Below are 20,240 nucleotides of genomic sequence, written 5' to 3' on the forward strand. Positions count from 1 at the left end.
TATTCTGCTCTGTCCTACTTCTACAGTATTTGTACTAAGTATTTGTGGATTATGCGTATATGAACAGCTTTAAAAGCATGAACACATCGCCAGCAACTTCAACATCTATGTTGCTTCTTTAAAGTTCAGAATACTTGATCATCTATTTTTGGTATTTGTACTCAGAATAAAGGGTGCAAAGGCCTTTCTCAGAAATACCACTGGCAAAAAGTTTTGAAAAGTGGGAATGAACTTCTGTATTATGTCCATGTGCACCTGTTTAGTGGAACTGGTGTAACTTGACTGTTAACCCTGGTTAAGGTAAACCTGGGCATATTTCTAAACTTACTTTGATAATCCTGAGCAAAACTTCTATTGCCAAATCAGGGTAGAGGGGATGGGTAGCATTTGTGTGATCAAACTGTACCAAAGTGATGTCCTTTTTTGTATTTATATTTAAACCACCAGGGTATAGCAACTGAGCTAGAAGCACACAGTGGTAAGACTTTAAAGATTATATCTCCTGATTACAATACAGAGATTGTTTTTCTGTATTCTGTAGTGATGGTCACTACATATGCTACCTTGAGCTCATGAGAAAAAGACCAAGATAAAAATGTAATATAATGTAATAACCTGTGACTGATTCACACAGCACACTAGGAATGAATTTCCAAATACTGCTTCTGAGCACTCCCCATGCATCACAGCAAGGTATGTGTGATGCATATATGTGACGTTTGAAGTGGAGGTTGCAAGCCGCTCTGTAAGCTCAGATAATATGAATGGAAATTGCTGTGTAGCAGCTCTTGGTTAATTGGACTTTCTGTTGTTTCCAGTTTCACTGTTTTTCCCTCCCCCCCAGTTTTTACCACCCTGACATTTTGGATGCTAATAATGATAACACTGGAGAAACAGCTAATTTTTGGAAGGGTTGTGGTGGTGACCTGAATTATTTTTGGTAGGATTGCTGAGTCTATCTTGGGAAATTCCTGGATATTTGGGTACAGTGGCTGGGGAGCATGGAATTTCAAGATGGAAGGGTGCTTGAGTGGGACATACTGCTATAGAGTTCACTCTCTGAAGCTATCTTTTCCTCCAGGGGAACTGATCTCTGTATGTATACAATTTCTGGGAGAACTTCAGGTATCCTAAAGTTGGTAATCTTAAAATTTTAGTCTCTCTCTCTCTTTCCCGTCACTTTGTTGCAGGAGAACAATATTCAGACAATCAATTGTGAGAATCTAGAAAATCTCTGCATTCTAATTCTAAACAAAAACAGAATTTCATCCATTCATGGTTTATATGGTTGCAGTAATCTTTGGAATCTTGAATTTTCCTACAATAAAATCACTCGAATTGGTAAGGAACAGTGATGGGTTATAATGATCAAATAGTAGAGCTTCTGACAGTTAGTAGATTAGTAAGTGTGATGTACAAAAATAAGATTTTTGCTGTAATTAAAAATTTCTCCCCCCACCAAATCCTTGTTTGGCTTGACAAGTACTGGTTTCATTTCCTTCTTCCTGTTGACTACATGAGTGTGGCCAGAGAACAAGCCTGGATTAAGCCAAAGTGTCTGTATTCAGACATCATGCAAACAGTGGTTTAGATAAGATTTGGCTAGTAAATTCACTTCAACTCCTGGTTTGACAGATCTTTACTAATCATAGTTGATTTAGTGGCCTGCTAACATGTGTGATGACTCAACTAAGACACTGGGTTGGATTCAGCAATCTGTGGGTACAAGAATACTGGATCTTCCCCACTTTTTTCTTCCCTCATAGTCTTTTTTTACTGTTAATTCTCAGGCTCACAGAACCCATGTGGACTAATAGCCATGTGGGCCAGAAGGCTGCAGTGAGGAGAGGAAGGGGACAGAATTTCCTAGTCTGCCTCCTCCATCAGTGCAGCTCTGCTGACGAAAGAAGAAAAAGGGAGCCGTTTTGCCCAACTGTTAATAAATTGCTAGATCCAAGATACAAGATTTTTCCTAAATAAAACTACACCAAAAAAAGGGTGCAGTCACTGGGGATTAGTACTGAGAGGACATGCCCTCCACTGCATGCACAACTAACTTCACTGTTGCAAACTGCATCTTGTTTACTCTACTGTGTAGATTTCAGTAGTGGCCACTGAGAACTGAACCTGCTGCTGTCTTCATAGCCCTCCCCACAGCTTCATTTTAATTATAGCAGAGAGTGGCAAAGGTACAAAACCATGAAACAGAACCTTGTATGTCATCATGATACAATATTTCACTTAATTTGTATCTCCTGTAAACAAAGTACCAATGTAATACCAAGAAACTGATTCTGAAACTAAATGGAATCAAATTATGAATAAACAAGAAGCTAATACAATATGCCAAGTACACACTGTAAATAAAAGCAAAAACTACATTGTCAGCTTCACTGTGGCAGCCTAGCCTCAGATAAATGAGAGTCTTACAGGATAAACAAAAGGAGCTCTGAATATATCACATTGGTATCTGTTTCCACGAAATCTCCATAGTGCTTCCCTAATATACAAAATTATATTCAAACAGCTGGTTGAACTTCCTGGTCTGTAAAACCGTTATATGTGGTGGTACATAAAATGTTCTAAGCCACCAAAATATTACAAAAATGTAAAACTAAAGAAGCCGTGTCACTGTTTAGTTGGCAAATCAGGAGTTGAGAAGTAGGGATTTTAAATGTATTTCTAATGGCTACTCAGCCACTCTCTCTAGCTTTGTCTAAAATTCTTAAATTCTCCATCTTTAAATGATGCAGGCTTCATAGGTACAGGCTCCTGTTTGAAACAGTGAATGTTGGTGTTTGTCAAATCTCAAAGATCAGTAATCCAAGGTAAACCAACAAGGTGGACTGATTGGTAGCAGAACTACTAGGATCTGTGTTCAATCTGTCTTCAGTGCCAGTAGTACTGTAAAGGATTACTTGTTTCAGATGGATTTCCTGAGGTAGAGTATCTGAAAGATTAATGGGAGAGTGACATAATGTGAATTGATGAGTCTTGAATATGAAGGCTACAGAGCCAATGGGCTAAAAGCCTCCTGTCCTGTCTGTATGTACAATGAAAGCACTGTGCTAACTTGTAAGTGAGATGAGTTTGAATGAGAAAGTAGATGTTCAAGAAAACCACTTGGAGCCTGCTTTTCTGTCCTCAGCAACTGCTTTGGGGAGGTCTGGTTAGTAAGCTGCATAGCATGCATTTCATATTACACAATAACATATTGATTTTTTTTATTTAAATAAACTGCTTCCTATAGAATTACACAGAGATAGCCTTGTGTTCTAAAATATTTTTTTACTCCCTTTCCATTTCTAAGTCTTGTAGAATTTCCCTTGGTTGATTTGAAGTTGCAGTGCTGCAAACGCTTTTTTTAATTCGGTTGATACTTTATTTGATTTCAAGCATTTTTTGAAAATGTTGTTTCTTTTAAATAAGACCTGTAGTAAATTAAGTAATTTGCTGACTATTTAGTGCTTCTGTTATATCTTTTTGTGGAATACTTGGAATACAGCATGCTGCTTACTGAAGCATCTGAAATTCCTCGCCAACAGTTCCATCCTAACCATGTTAACTCAGAAGGAAGTACCTCTGATTTTAATATGACTTCCTTCTAAGTAAGCATGTTTAGGGTATTTCAGACATTCAAAATAAGTAAGGTGGTAGCTCTTACTTGGCTCAGTTTTAGTTGCCATACAATAGCTTTTAAGATAAGATTGCTATTTTTTCAGTTTCAAAACATGTTACATTCTTGTGCCAGTAAAAATTAAACTATTAAAAGAAAAGCTGCATGCTTTCTTGATTTTGTGGCAAATGCAAATGCAAACCAAACCAAATATTTAGTTGATCAGTCAGGGTGTCTGAAAAAGACAGATAGATGTAGTTATTCTGGACACATAATTTCACACTACCTTCTGTTTTCTCAATTATTTTTTCTCACATGTGATTTTCTAGATATACATTTAATGCAGTCTGGATGTCAAAAGAATAAGCAAATTATCAAGTAGTTCTTCAGCCTGCACTTATATATGTTATTATCTTTGTTAATTATCATATATTTTTGTTTTCCGCCAATGTATATTATCATATATTTTTGTTTTTCACCAGTGTTCAATCTTACTATTTAGTTAAAGTTGGAACTTCAAAGCAAATTAGCCAGAGTTTTTACATTTTAGACCAATTTCGTGCTTTGCTTGTTCTAGGTGGAGAGCCCTTTTGCTACCAGGGCTTCTCTCCGTTTTTGCATAAGTTGCCCTGAAGATGCGAGTTGGCGCGTCACTATTCTGCAGCAAGCAAGATCCTCTGACAAACGGTTTCCACTTGCTGCAGAATAGCGGCTTGCCAGCTCGCAGCTCCAGGGCAACTTGTGCAAAAATGGAGAGAAGCCTGGTTGCAAAAGGGCTCTCCATCCGAAACAAGCGTAGTGCGAAATCAGTCTTAGTTTTCAAGTGTTAGTAAGAGTTTTCAAGTGAAAAGACAAATATGTATAAATATATATCTGAAGAAGTGTGCTTGCACATGAAAGTCCATACCTTGAATAAACTTTTGTTGGTCTTAAAGGTGCCACTGGACTCAAAATTTGTATACTGAAGTTTATGGCTGGAGTAAGAATATTTTGAAACCACTAGATGGTGGCAGTGAGCTTCTCTGGTGATTTTTGTTTTAGACAGAAATCCTAACAAATAGTTTGCAATTTTATATTTAAAAACTGGAAACTGATTTCAAATTATTTACCAGTAATTAAAGAGTGGCATGCTAGTGTTTTCTGGTGAAGCATTTCATATCTTAGTTCTTTGAAGAAAGTAAAATATTTAATAACATAAATGTTGTGGCTCACTTTTATCTTTTCCTCTACTTATTTACTTGGGAAGTAAGTGCAGCTGAGACCATCATGGTATAACTTATAGGCATGTAGACTGTGGCTGACAGGATATCTGCTGCTGTTTGCTGGAATAATATTAGAAATATTTGTTGTATTTAGGCTAGGAGCCTTATATGTCGAGATTCAAAGCACAGTTTGAATTCAGCTTTAAATATAGGACACAGTCAAAAGATGCATTCTTTAATATTGTCATTACAGCATTCTCCACTAGTGAAGAGCCATTTTAGTTTAAAAGCATTATTTCCCTTTGGGAGTGTGAACTTCTATAGTAAAAATATCAAACAGGCCTCCATGAGCACAAAGTTCCCTTCTACAAATCACTTCTTTAGATCAAATTCTAACCAAAGGCAACCAGTTCAAAGAATGGTCACCTGAAATGTATGGGTCACCAGATGTTTTGTAAATGGGAGCACTGTGTAGTTGCATTTACATAGCAGCATATTAGAAGCATGTGCTATTGATTTTGTGGCCCATGAAAGAGTTAGACTCGAAATTGTAGTGGACATGTGAGTGGCTCCTTCCCACATATATTTTTGTTTTCCACCAATGTTCAACAGATTGTATTCTAAAGCAAACCACCTTTTCTTGACCTGAGCACTTATATGAATTCAGTTTTATGTCTGCACAGACAATGCAAAGGTTACCCCTTGCTAAATCCTTGTTCCACACTAAATATGTGCCGCATAACTTTAAGGACTGATCTATATGTTACAGTTTTGTATTCAAGAATTAATTCCTAATGGTTTAAAAAGACACATACTGCATCCATTTTAAATGTTGGAAAACCAGTCTGTACATTTAAAAAATAAATAAAAATCAGTAATATATGAATCATGGCTTTTTCTTTTAAACTTTACACAGGAAGGAAAGTATCATGGCCCCTGTCTACATGTATTATAAAGGGACAAAATGATGTTATTTTTCATTTGGCATATCTGTTATACAAGCATCCATGTACCAGCGGCTGGCAGATTGCAGCATGTTGGTATATCTTTTTAGATGACAGACTCACAAAAGAACCATCACAAAATCCTACACATCCTGCCTGCTTAACTGCATTGATATATGCAAGTATACTGACTGGCAGCAGGGAGGTTACATATTCAGCACAAGTTATGGGCTGCTACTTTCCTATTCACAGTTCCAGTTATGATACTGCTTTATAAAATGTAGTTAGTATACAAACTTTATGATATATACTTTGGATGGCAACATGATTATTTTTTTATTTTTCTAGACCTAATCCATTCTGCTGGAATAAGTTTGTAAAGCAGCTACTGTTCTTTCCAAGCCTTTTCAGATTCTTTTCTAAGATTGCTGGATTTTGTTCCCAAAAATTAGCATTGGGGGAAGGCTAAAGCTTAGATCCAGTGATTTCCTTCCATTCAATGAAGAATCTTTCACTGAAGAAAGGGAATAATTTCTGAAACATAAGGAGGCTTCCTCACTTAGCAGAAGGGAATCATTGGATCAAGTGCAGAAGAACTCTTACAACTGTTTCATGCATTAATTCCTTGCGCTTAAATTGTTCTGTCAAGCAAATGCAAAAACCTGAATTGATGAGAATTTCTAGTTGATTTCTTTTTTTATATTGCAACCCACACTAGCCACATTCATACTACGCACAAATAGCATAAAAGAGACTCTTGCATTTATCAAAGCATATATGTGCAGTCATGCTTATTGAATAAACATTTTACAAATTTATTTGAGCAATTTCTAGTAATAGTAAAATTACATAATTTGAAATAGATATACTGCAATGATTAGAGTCTGCTATGATGAATCAGTGCAACCGAGATTATGGTAATTAGGAAGCATCACTCTTAACATGTCAAAGATGAAACATACTGCTAACAGATAGCAAGATGGAAGTTATCTTTATCAGTATAGTGGGGTGGTGAAGCATTTTTAGACTTTTTAAAATTGGAATGATGAGGGACAGTAGAAAAAACATACAAATGTTTCTAAACCTATGCCTAGATAATAGGATAGCCTTTTGTTTCCATGCTATATACACACACATGCTGTAGAATATGGAGTGTATTATATGAAGTTAACAGTTTGTTACTGATTTCAGAAGGATCATTAATTTGATTTTTTATCTCTAAGCTAGGTACATTAGTTTTCTGATTCTTTAAAGCAGTGGTTCCCAACCTTTTTGGTACCAGGGATTGGTTTTGTGGATGACTGTTTTTGCACGGACCAGGAAGGGGGGATGGTTTCGGGCAAAGCTCTCTTTAAACTATGCAGTCTTGTGAGCAAAAAATCTACTTTGTGAGCTACTGGCATTAAAGTTGTGAGCTACTACATAAATTAGTTTTCTCTGGGGCCATTTTTCCTAAACTAAGACAGAGGCCGAAAAACTCTGAGCTAGGTCACACAAACTCAGCTTAGATGGATCACTGGTTTCAGGATGATACAATTGTGCACTTTATTTCTATTATTACATTGTAATATATAATGAAATAATTATACAACTCATGGCCCGGATGCAAACAGGCCACGGACTGGTGCTGGTCCACGGCCTGGGGGTTGGGTACCACTGCTTTATACAGAAATGAAATATGTGAAACGCTTTATAGAAGGTAGTTATGTTGAAACATGGACACATTGATTCCTGTTGTACTAAAGATGTTGGTGTATACCCATTGTAATTTTGAAAGTTTTTAGTAATGCGTTTTAATATGCTTTAAATATTTTTAGGTGGTTTGGAGTCATTGAAAAATCTCCAGCGGCTGGTTGTAAATCATAATCAGTTGATCAGCACTAAAGGTCTTTCTGATGCTTCAACTCTAATATATATAGATTGCTCCTTTAATAATTTAACCCACATTGAAGGCATTGAAAACTGTGGTCTTCTACAGATTTTGAAGTTACAGGGGAACAACCTCAATGAGGTAAAAATGTTGACTTTGTATGTATTATTTCCAGGGGTCATTTTGTAGAAAAATAGGTGGCAGAGCTCATTAGCATAACTAATTAGCATATCCGTCTCCCCAGCCAAAAGCAACCCAATACAAGAAAGGAGAGCCCCAGGAGAGTGAGGCCTGCTTGGGCTGGCTAGTGTTATGAAGGAGAGTGCAATTCTATGCTGAGTTATCTGAGATTGTTCCTTTTATTACAGTGGGGCCTATCATTAAGAAAACTGCCATATTCACTCAAAAGAAGTGGGAGACTCATAAGCATCAAAGTAATGTATCAGTTTTATTTGGTAAACATTCATTATACATATGTGATGCTTGTATCCTAAAGTGGACTAAATACTAAAAGGACAAAACCACAGAGAAATGGGGGTGGGAGAATTGACTTGAATTATTTGATTCCTAGAATTTAACATCCATATTCAACAAGACAAACAAGTGAGAACAAGATGGCTGTTTTCTCAGTGCAATCAGGCAACTAAACAATCTTTATTAAAAAGAAGAGTTGTTTTTATACCCCACTTTTCTCTACATTAAGGAGTCTCAAAGTGGCCTTTCCTTCTTCTCCCGACAACAGGCACCTTGTAAAGTAGGTGGGGCTGAGAGAGTTCTGAGAGATCAGTGACTGGCCCAATGTCACCCAGCAGGCTTCATATGGAGGTGTGGCGAATCAAACTCAGTTCTCCAGATCAGAGTCTGCTGCTCTTAACTATTATACCATGCTGAATTGGCACATGTGGCCAATTCAACATTTACACACTAATGGCAGCTCTTTCTCTGATGCAAGTCGCCTGTTGCTGACACAAAAAGCTTCTCCAGAATAGTCTCTTACATCAGTAAAGGGGGAAAGTCACAATCAGTGGGACAGATAATGACATCCAAACTGATAGTTAATATTTTTGCAAACCTAGGGGGTTTTTTTAGTTATTTTTATTTTTATTATTATTTTATTCAATTTCTATCCTGCTCTTCCCACCAAGGTGGGCTCAAAGTGGGCCACAACATAAACATTCAAACAACAAACCACATTTAAGTAAAGTAAACCATATCTAAAGATCTAAAATTACATCAATTAAACGCAGTAAAACAACGTTAAGGTGGCATCATGATTACCCTGGGTCTTCTCAGATATTTCAGGAGTATGGTCTGATCAGTGGGTTCCTGAGTTGTCAAGAAGACCATGACCCAGTACTTTCATGGCAGCTTAAGCCAGCAATTTGAACAGGCAGTTTGAGCAGAAGGGGGCAATATATTGGACATCTACTGTCTCAACTATAAAAGCCTGGCAGCATAGCTCCATTTTACAGGCCCTGTGGAATTGTAACAAGTCCCACAAGGCACTGATATCTATGGAGAGCTCATTCCACCAGGTCAGGGCCAGGGTTGAAAAGGACCTGGTCCTAGTCAACACTAGACAGATATCTTGTAGGCCAGGGATTGCCAGTAGGTGTTGATTGGCCGATCTTAAAGAACTTAGTGTTACATATGGGGAGAGGTGGTCTCATAGATATGTTGGTCCCTGGCCACTAAGGGCCTTGAAGGTTAGAACCAGCACCTTGAAATTGATTGGGAACTCTATCAGCAGCCTGTGTAGTCTATTCAGGACCAGCTGAATATGTGCCCACAGAGGTGTCACAGACAGTAAACGTGCTGCGTTTTGCACTAGCTGTAGCTTCCAGATCAGGTAGGCCCGCATACGGTGAGTTACAATAGTTTAACCTGGAGGTGATCTTTGCATGGATCATGGTAGCCAAGTCATGGGAGGTGAAGTAAGGGACTAGTTTATTTATTTATTTATTTCCATTTATATCCCGCCCTCCCCGCTGAAGCGGGCTCAGGACGGCTTACATAGTCATTCATGCATATGCATGGGCATAACATATAATAAATAAGATAAAAACCATAAAACAATTTAACAACCATGAGACATAAAAATTTACATTTCTACATTTCGGTGCTATGATCTTGCTGAAATTGCTAAATCTGCTGCTGCTGATGAAGGAAGGCTGATTTGACAACTGCTATGACTTGGACCTCCATTGATAGTGAGATATCAGTATTACATCTAGACTCCAAACCTGAGGTGCCAGGTCAGTAATGCCCCATCCAGGGCCAGGAGCCAAATTCCCCTATCCAGGAGCCAAATTCTCCTAACTAATCTCCCATGACTCTGGTACAGGACCTCCAACAATGGATTCAACTTCAGCCAACTCTGCCGCAGCCAACCAGCCGCAGATTTAAATGCCTGATCCAAGGTGTCTGGAGCCAAGTCTGGCTGGTCATCCATTAATAGATACAGCTGGGTGTCATAAGAATATTGATGACACTCAAGCCCAAACTCTTGGTTCAGCTGTGCAAGACGGTGCATATAGTTAAATAACATCAGGGAGAAAATTGCTCCCTGAGGGACCCTTCAATTCAATGGGAATCATGGAGAGACCTCCTCTAGTGCCATTCTCTATCTCCGACCTTGAAGAAAGGAGGAAATCCATACTTACCTGGCAGGAAAGACACCTTGATCAAGAAAGGAGGAAAGCCACGGTAAGGCAGTCCCCCAAATCTCCATATTGGTGAGGTGATTGGTCAAAATATGGTTGACAGTGTCGAACACTGCTGTCAAGTCAAGGAGCAACAGCAGTACCAACCTGCCTCAATCCAGCTGCCTTCCAAGGTCATATGTAAGGCCAACTAAAGCTGTCTTGGGCCCGTGACAGTCGGAAGTCGGACTGGAAGGGATCCAGGATAAAGGCATTATCCAGGAGAGCCTGAAGCTATTTGGCTGCTGGGTTCTCAACTATCTTACCCAGGAACGGAAGGTTTGATACTGGTCAGTAGTTGGCCAGGATTGTCAGGTCCAAATGTGGCTTCTTTAAAAGTGAACACACCACTGCCTCCTTCAGCCCCCCTGAAGCCCCCCCAGAATTAATAATCAGGAGTATTCCAGTGCCCAGCCAGCAGCAGCCTCCAATACGCCCAGCAGGATATCTACTGGTGCACTAGTTGGTCAGTACATCAGCCAGATAGCCAAGCTCTCCTTTGCCTCCCACACTAGGCCTACACATGCAGTGCAGCAATTTTGGGGGCAGTGAGCACTCTAAAAGAGAAAGACTCCTGGATAAGCATTGCCCCCCCCCACACACAGTGCCATGTAACAAGATCTCTGATCTGCAGATTATACTGCTGGAGGACTGAGAAACCTGGGGGGGGGGGTGTGCAAGCTGGTGCAAAGCGACAGTTTTGTCATCCCTCACCCAGGTCTCAGTCATGCAAGCCAAGTCTATATTTTGTTCTGCAAGATAATCTGCAGAACAGAGATCTTGTTATTTATGGACCTGGCATTGGACAACACCAGTGCTGGAGAAAGGTGCATCTTCCTAACCCCACAACCAACATTCCTTGGTTTCCTGAAGACAGGAAACAGGCCAAGCACCACCATATTTTCATATCCTTCCCAGATTTCATCTTGACCCACCACTGTATCTCTCCTATTCCCGATGATAGTATCCCTGATCCTTGTATGGCCCCTTCTGCTAGATCTTCCAAACCCCAAAGATCCTCTCAGACCTATGCAGAAACACCAAAGTCTTCAAGTCAAGTCTAATCAGAATTATCAACAAATTCAGTGGGGAAACCAATCCTTTAGGTAGATTAAAACAGCTGCTATTTCCTTCCTGCCCCAACCTCCCAACTTGCAACCCTCCCTAGCTAAACCACTAAGCAAGTTAAAAAACCACAATTACTATCAGCAATAGGGGATTGGAGTAGTATTAGTATTAATTCACCAGCTCTACCTAATATCCCTATCATTTCAATCCAGCAAACAGGTAAGTGTATATAAAAAAAGAGAGAGTGCTGCCAATGCCAAGGTCTTTCTCTTCCCAAGCATAAGGAGGGCCCAGATAGTTTTCACTTTGATGATCCAAGGTGGTAGGAGTTCTGAGGTGCCTCTGCACTTTTAGTGTTATTCAAGTCACCCCAAGAGTAGGCAAGCTCCTGACCCACAATACAAGGCCACATTTATAAAAAAATCTGTCATGTCTATTCATGACTTCAGTCTCTGGATGTGAGTATCCACAGATGGGGCCACATTGAGAATCAATATATCTAATTTTCAACATAGCCAAATATGTGGATACTTAAATCCAGAAACTGGAGACATGAGCAGACAAGACAGATATTTCTGCAAACTTGAGAAAAATTCTGAAAAATCTGAAATCTAAAAAATAAAAATAAAGTTTGGGTTAAACTCGTCAAAATAATAGAAGCAGCATTTGTAGCTTTAAGAAACAAATGCCATCAGTGGCTATTGCTAAGCAATCACAACAGTAGTCCATGCTTTCAGACCTTGGCGTGTGGGCACCTTTCCATGGCTTTTTTGGCCTTTGAGGAAACATTTATTGATGCTATGCCTGACAGAAACTACCAGGTGACTTGCTACCTCCTGATTTGCATGACTAACTTAGACCTTGCTGTTTTCAACTGTTCAGCAGCAGCCAATGACCACTGTGGTGTAGTGATTACAATTTCACAGTAGGGTCTGGGAGACCCAGATTCAAATCACCACTCTGCTATAGAAGCTAATGTAGTGACCTTGGTCCAGTTATACATTTTCAGCTAACATTCCTCACAGAACTGTTGTAAGATAAAATGGAGGAGAGCAGAATGATATAGACTTCTTTGGGTTTCCATTGTGAAGAAAGTTGGGGCATAAATGAACGATAAATATAGCTGCAGAAGGGAGGGCAGATAAACACTACAGCCAGCACTGCAAATAGACCATAGTTTTTCCAGACAGAGACTGCCAGGGGATGGGAAGGAGGGAGAGCTGAAGATAGGCAGGAGCTGATAAAGGCGGGTAGGCTACTGGGTGGGATGGAGAGAAAGGGAGAGGCTATGGCGGCTTTCAGGAAAGCAAAAGAGGAAATAATGGGAGGGGGATGAGATGAGATGTCCTACAAAAGTCCTTAGAGGTCCCTTGCTTTTATATTTCTAATATGTTACTAATTTACGTTTAGCTCCCCAACTTGGAAAATCATGTTTTGTTAAGAGAATTATACTTGGAGGACAACAGCATCTCAACCTTTGAAAAATTTTCTAATTATTGGCTGCCTTTGCTTCACGTACTTTCCTTCTCACAAAACAGGTAAAACAAAAAAAGTTTTTTTTTTGGGGGGGGGGAGGGATCTACCAAAATATTTAAAAACAATATCTAATAACCAGATTTGAAACTATCATAACATTTAATATTATGGGAACAGAAAAAAAAGTCCTCATTATGCTATTTCCCAAGAATATGTACACGCTAATATAACCATCGCTGTTTCCATAGTACTTACTCTAAAGCTGCCACACCATAATTACACGTTTATTGTTGAATTAGTCTATGAATATCATCTATAGTGAGATGAAGAAGTAATTATAAATCTGAATTATTTGGTATTCATCATTTTAGTTAAAATTGACAAAATGTCTGGTCTGGAAGTAACATGGTCTCATTCACATTCTTTGTATCTCTGTAGTTGGGCTCTTTTTAAAAAAGAGGACAGTTCATGGAGGCTTCTGGATAATCCCTCAGAATTTAACTGTGTTTTATATTAAACAAGATTTATGCTGAATTAGCAGTGCTGAAACTTTAGAGACTCATGAGGAAAAATGTCACTCATCTAATAGAAGCTTCTTTACAGTGCATTTCCCAATTGAAATTGTATGCATCACAACCAATATTTTTATGGGGATGTGAGTCTTCTCAGTTCCTTAATCTGGACATTTACTACCTTGTGATCCTTGACACTGAAGAACTTCAGCCGTGTTCTTTCAAGTGCTGTATGTTCAGAACGAATGATAAATGCCAATTCACCCCGTATTGAATTGAACACCACTATAGCACATTATTTTACAAGCAATTTTGATTTTCTGTACTGTCTTGAAGACTCCAAAATGAATAAATTACAGCTTAATTAACTTTCTCCAGAACTTTGTGGAAGTTTGACTTAAATTTTGGCAAATGTGAATTCTAATTAGCAGTATTTACATTTTCTTAATCCTTTTTATTTCTATATGCTGGCTTCCCTCATTGTCATTTTTATCTACTCTGCTTGGTTTGCAAGATTGTGCATGGGTGCATGTGTGTAGAACTATCTCATTTTGAGTTCAATCCTGCCAATAAAATCATAAACTGAGGAAATGGTGTGTGCCATCTCCACCTGCTCCTCAAGAATAGCATTTCTGGGGGCATTTGGAAGGGAAGTTAAGAAAACTGCTTCATTTCAGAAAGCCTTCTACCACAGGAGATTTTCAGCAGGATCCAAGCCACTGATTCAAACCAACCAACCAATCTAGTGTTGTCTTCTTTGTTACTCCAGCAGAGCTATTTTTCAAACGTTTCTAAACTTGGGATGCAGGGGTTTCAAATGAGACCTTCTGTGTGCAAAGCTCTATCACCTAGCTATGGACACTACCCGGGATCTTGGTCCTTGTAGAGTATCTTCCATTTTTTCTTCTCTTCTTTTTTTAATATTGTAAAAGATAGCTAGTGAGGTGCTTCATATTGTGTAGCAGGAAGCACTTATTCATGATTACTGAGCAGATACTTGGCTGACATTTCTTACAGAAAAAGCCTTGCACACCTCTGCTGCCTGTGTCAGAATATGAATGTAAATCCTTTGCCCAGAATTGAGAACAAGGACAAAGTAGATTGTCATGATGATAAATATAGCTTCAATGGAAGACAAGATCAGTAAAATAGATGATTAAAGCAGTAGAAAAGCTTATTATTTTACTTTATTTATAAATTTGATTTTTAGACCTCCCTCCCCTGTGCACAAGAGCCCCGTGGAGTAGAGTGTTAAAGCTGCAGTCCTAAACTCTGCTCATGACCTGAGTTCGATCCCTTGCAGAAGCTGGATTTTCAGATTTTTAAAAAGTTTTATTAGTTTAAGAAAAAAAGAAAAGAAGGGAATAGGGAGTTGGAAGATATAGAACAAATTACATTCCGGTATTATTTAATCTAGAAAAATTTTCAAAAATTATAATTCTACAATCATTTCTTATTATAAATTTATCCTCTTATATTATTGTCTCAATTACACTAAGTCCATTACACATTTTATGGTATACTACATTTATTAAACTTGTCCAATAAATTTGACAGTCCCAATAGAGGCAGATTTTATAATATACAATTCATGAAAAATGAAAAAATAAGTTCACATCAGAGAATCTTAAGAGTCTTGGTTATCTAACCAGGCATAAAGTTTAATCCAACATTTTCTTGCTTCTTCTTTAGATTTCTCAGTTAACAACTGGGATAAAAAAAAATCCATCTCTTTTTTAAGTTTCATTACCAAAACTTTTCCCATTAAGTCCATTTTCGTGGGAATTTCCTGGGACTTCCATCTTTGCGCCAGGAGAATCCTAGCAGCTGTATTGAAGTGTACCAACAAATGTCTCTTCTCTTTAGAATAGTCCTCAGGAAATATATTCAATAAAAATAGTTCTGGTTTAAAATGGATCTGTGTCTTGGTGATCTTCTGTAACATTTCATGAACCATTTTCCAGTATCTTTTCACAGTTTCACAAGACCAACACATATGAAAGAAGGAACCAATATGTTTGGTACATTTCCAGCATTTGTTGGAGATATTAGTATACATCTTACAAAGTTTCTGCGGTGTCAAATACCATCTATAAAACATCTTATACAAATTCTCTTTGAAAGTTACTGACCTAATTAATTTGACGTTAAGTTTCCACAGCCTCTCCCAATCTTCTAATGCAATATTATATCCAAAGTTTTTTGCCCATTGAACCATACAATCCTTTACGACTTCGTTTTGTGTCTTCATTTGAAGTAGATAAGCATATAATTTCTAAATTAGCTTTTCTTGTGGTCCCAACAAAATTTTATCGAATACATATTGTTCTGTATTAAAACCTGTCATCTTATCTTTAGCATATCTCGATTCAACTTGCATTCTCAAGCACCAGCTCATTTTAATATCCACATTTTCCAATTCTTTATTTTTCAGTTGGTTATCTTTTCTAAGCAAGTCATCATATTTATAGTTCTGATTTGTTTTTAAAAGATTTGGATGAATAAATGCTTCTACTGGTGAGACCCATCTTGGAATTTTTTGATAAATTCTCGGTTTCAACCATGTCCAAACGTGATTAAAAGATTTTCGAAACCAGTGATTTTTGAAATAGGAATGATCTTCAAGTCTTTGATACCACAAATATGCATGCCAGCCCGTAGTCAGATCATGTCCTTCTAATCGTAATTGTCTCTTGTCATTCAGAAGTATCCAGTCTCTTACCCATAACAGTGCCGATGCTTTATAGTATAACTGCCAGTCTGGCAGGCCCAAGCCTACTCTTAACTTAGAATCCTGCAATGTTTTGAGTTTAATTCTGGATTTTTTGCCTTGCCAAACATATTTAGCAATCATCCTGTTCAGTTTCTGAAAAAATGCACTGTTTAAAAATATTGGTATAGTTTGAAATAAAAATAATAATCTTGGTAAAATATTCATCTTTATTGAAGCTATTCTTCCCATTAAAAATGGAAAAGTCATGCCATTTTTCCAAATCTTTTCTGATTTTTTAAGTAGATTATCATAGTTATCTTCTTTTAAGCTACTACATTTATTTGAAATAACAATGCCCAAATATTTAAATTTTTTCTTTATGTAAAAATCCTGACTTCTGCCAGAAAGATTGGATTTGTTCTGTCATTGTATTTTTTGTCAAATTTTTTTGTTTTGTGATAGTTAATCTTTAATCCTGCATATTGACCAAATTGTTTAATCTTATTTATAAGGCAATCAATTGATTCTGTTCTAAAATGAAGACTAGAATATCTGCAAAAGCGCTAAGTTTATATTTTTCACTTTTTATAACAGCTCCCTTTATGTTTGGGTCTTTCCTTATTTGATTATTCGGCATCTCTAGAGATAAAAAGAAAAGTAGAGGTAACAAACAGCCTTGTCTTGTGACCTTCTTCTTGAATCTTTTCAATAAGACGCTTAAATGGTAAAAGTAAAGAGTCTTTATAAGCTTTATAAAATTCTGCAGGTAAACCATCTGGACTAGGTGATTTTCCATTCTTTTGAGATGTCATTGCCTTACCAAGTTCCCTTATTGTTATTGGTTCATTTAAGATTTTTTGTCGTTGCTCTGTAAATTTGTTGAGATTGTTTTGCTTAATGTATTCTTCTAACTCTATTTTCTGGATTTGCTTCTCTTCATATAATTTTCTGTAGAACTGCTCTATAATTTGACGTATTTTTTTGTTTTTGACTTCTTTCTTCATTATTCTCATCTTTCAATGATGTAATTATTCTTTTGGCCTTCTCTTTTCTCATCCTATATGCCAACCACCTTCCGGGTTTATTGGCATGTTCAAAAAATTTTTGTCTAACATATCTCAGTTTGATCTCCATCTCTTCCATAAGAATAAGATTCAATTTATGTTGTGTTTCTTTCACCTTTTTTTGGAATTCACCTTTTGTTGGTTGTTTTTTAAGGTTGTTTTCAGCCTCTCTGGCTTGTAACATTAAATTTTGAAAATTTTCAGCTCTCTTTTATTTTCTTACTACTATATCTAATTGCAATACCTCTGTACATCTTGTGTTATATTCTGTTTGAAAAAGTAGTCTATTTCAGCTTAGATTCTTTAAGAAATTCTTCATCTTTCAGAATTGAAGTGTTTAAGTTCCATGCTTTTCTTATCCGTGAGCCTTTTAGCTTTATCATTACAGGACTATGGTCTGAAATAACTCTTGTTTGAATTTCTGTATCAACTAGATCTTTAATCAGACTTGCCGAAAGCCAACACGTGTCATTTCTTGACCAAGTTTGGTGGCTGGAGGAGTAATAGGTAAAGTCTTTAGAATTAGAATATCTTGTTCTCCATGCATCTACCAAATCCATTTCTTCTGCTAATTTCCAAAAACTTGTTGGCAACTGAGAACCTTTACATTTCGTCTATTTAGACATTTTTTTATCCAGTTGTCTATCCGAAACTGCATTAAAGTCTCCTATCAAACAATATTCTGCATATTCCAAATTTGCTAATTTAAAATGCAGATCCTGGAAGAATTTTTCTTGATGATCATTTGGAGCGTAAATATTTGCCAATAAATTTTTGTTTGTCTACTAGTAAGATTCTTCCATCTTCAGAGGCAAATTGCAATTGTGGGTTAAATTTATCTTTAATATATGTTGCCACTCCCCCTTTCTTCTTATACTTATCTGTTGCTGTAAATAAATTATCTAATTTTTTATTTTTCAAAAAATGTTGTTCTTTCACCAGGATATGGGTTTCTTGTAGAAAAATTATGTCCATTTCTAATTTTGCCAAATATCTAAATGTCTTCCTCCTTTTTGCAGGATAATTAAGTCCATTCACATTAATTGAGACTATTGAAGCCATTATGGATTTGAATCATCATTATCTTTTTTAACTTTTTTGGAGTATTGTCTTGTATGATATCTCCATGGTTCGTTTCTTCCCCAGAAACTTCTCCTTCCTCCTCCTCTTCATCCTTCTTCCCCTTGCTTTCTTTTCCCTTCATTCTTTCCAAAAAAGGTTGCGCTTTGAAGATGGAATTTATCCTATGTCTGTTCTGCTGATATGTGAACAAAAGGCCTTCTGGCATTAACCACATATAAGGTATTTCTCTTCTTCTCAGAAAGTCTGTTAACTTTTGGTATTCTTTCCTCTTCTGTCGCATGGGCCAAAGAACCTCCCTCAGGATTTTCACCGCATTTCCAGCTATCATAATTGGTCTATCTCTTACTTGTTTTAACACATCATCTTTGATCCTCTTTCTTGTGAATTTCAAATGTACTTCACTAGGCAGCTTGTTTTCATCTTTCGTCTGGATGCTACGTTGTATGGTCCTGATGTAAACTTGCCCACAACTGCAGGGTATGCAGTATACTCCTGCAGAAGTGAGGGAGTCTCTTCTGTCTTTTGCAGATCATAGCATCTGATGTATTTTTCTGGTGGGTCTGAACACTATTTGTAGATTATGTTTCTTCATAAGTTTTCCCATCTGATCAGTGATTCCTTTGCTATATGGTAAAACACCTTCTTGGGGGGAGACTATTTTTCTTCAGTTGTTTGTTTAATCCTTGGTTTAATTGCTCTTCTGATTTCATTCTTAGAGTAGGTATTTGCTTGAAGTGCATGGTTTAGATTATTTAGTTCATTGTTGAGAAAATGTGGTTCGCATATCCGCCTTACACGATCTACTAATGTTTTGATTATGGCTCTTTTTTGTCGAGGGTGGTGATTTGAGTTCTTGTATAAATAGTTGGTTTTCTGTAGACCTTGTGACCTAGTTGAAGGTTAGCTTTCTGTATGACCATGATATCTAGAAATGGGAGTTTACCCTCAATTTCTTTTTCCATGGTGAATTGTGTATTTGGGTGGATATTATTAAGGTGATCTAAAAACTCCATCAGTTCTATGTAGAAATTTGCTATAACCAGGCTGAGAGGGCTTCCCATGTCCGCACCATCCACTTTGGCTATAGTAAGCAGAATTTTTTAAAGGGAAGCATGGATGCCCATTAGTCTTAGTCTTCACAAAATATTAATGAGTAACTCCTAATTTAAAAAAAATATATTGTGTCCATTATAAATGTTAATTTGAGAATGGCTTTGATCCATCAATAAAAGTTCCGGGAATGTTACATCCACACCAAATCAAAGAGACTTACACCACACAATTCTTTTTCCTGTTATTCTTAGGAGTTATTCTTCCATTCTGAGAAATTATCATAATTTGGGACCAGTCATGGTGAAGGATAGGAATGCTTGTCAGACTTTTTCTGCCCCTTCCTTCTCAGGCATGTTCTTCAATAGAACAGAGGTCTGGTGGCATCTTAAAGACTAACATTTGTTCCAGTATGAACTTTTTGAGATAGAGCTCACTTCTTCATATACAATATTGTATATTGGATGTTTGTATACAGTGTTGTCATGTCACAGCTGATTTATGGTGACTCCATAGGGTTTTCAAGGCAAGAGATTAATCAGAGGTGGTTTACAATTACTTTCCTCTACAAAGTCTCCCTTGGTGGTCTTCCATCCAAGTATCTGCTTAGCCTCCAAAATCTGACAAGATCAGTTTATACTATACCATTCCATATTCCCTCTCGTATACTCTCTCTGTATTAAAAGTATAAAAAAGAGGTATGCAAATAATAATAATTTTGTGTACTCTCTTCTTTCTTTTTTCTGAAATATTTTCAGGATATTTTCAAAGTTGGGCCATAGACATGGCCATTTTACGTACAGGGAGTAAATTTCTTAGGTCACCAATCAATTATAGCTCTTTGGACATCATTTTCAATATATCAGCATACATGTACCTCCAATAAAGTAAAAGTAAAGGTAATCCCCTGTACAACCACCAGTCATTTCCAACTCTGGGG

General features: G+C 37.3%; 1 protein-coding gene across 1 annotated transcript in view; it reads left to right on the forward strand.

Moving 5' to 3' along the window:
• LRRIQ1 (leucine rich repeats and IQ motif containing 1) overlaps positions 1 to 20,240 on the forward strand; it is a 200,674-nt gene that overhangs the window by 48,120 nt on the left and 132,314 nt on the right. The window contains exons 10-12 of the mRNA XM_060245148.1: positions 1,191 to 1,341; positions 7,580 to 7,773; positions 12,813 to 12,940. Of these exons, the coding sequence (XP_060101131.1) occupies positions 1,191 to 1,341; positions 7,580 to 7,773; positions 12,813 to 12,940 (473 nt within the window). The remainder of the gene's footprint in view (positions 1 to 1,190; positions 1,342 to 7,579; positions 7,774 to 12,812; positions 12,941 to 20,240) is intronic.

The sequence above is a fragment of the Heteronotia binoei genome, chromosome 8 (assembly GCF_032191835.1).
Source record: "Heteronotia binoei isolate CCM8104 ecotype False Entrance Well chromosome 8, APGP_CSIRO_Hbin_v1, whole genome shotgun sequence".
NCBI lineage: Eukaryota > Metazoa > Chordata > Lepidosauria > Squamata > Gekkonidae > Heteronotia > Heteronotia binoei.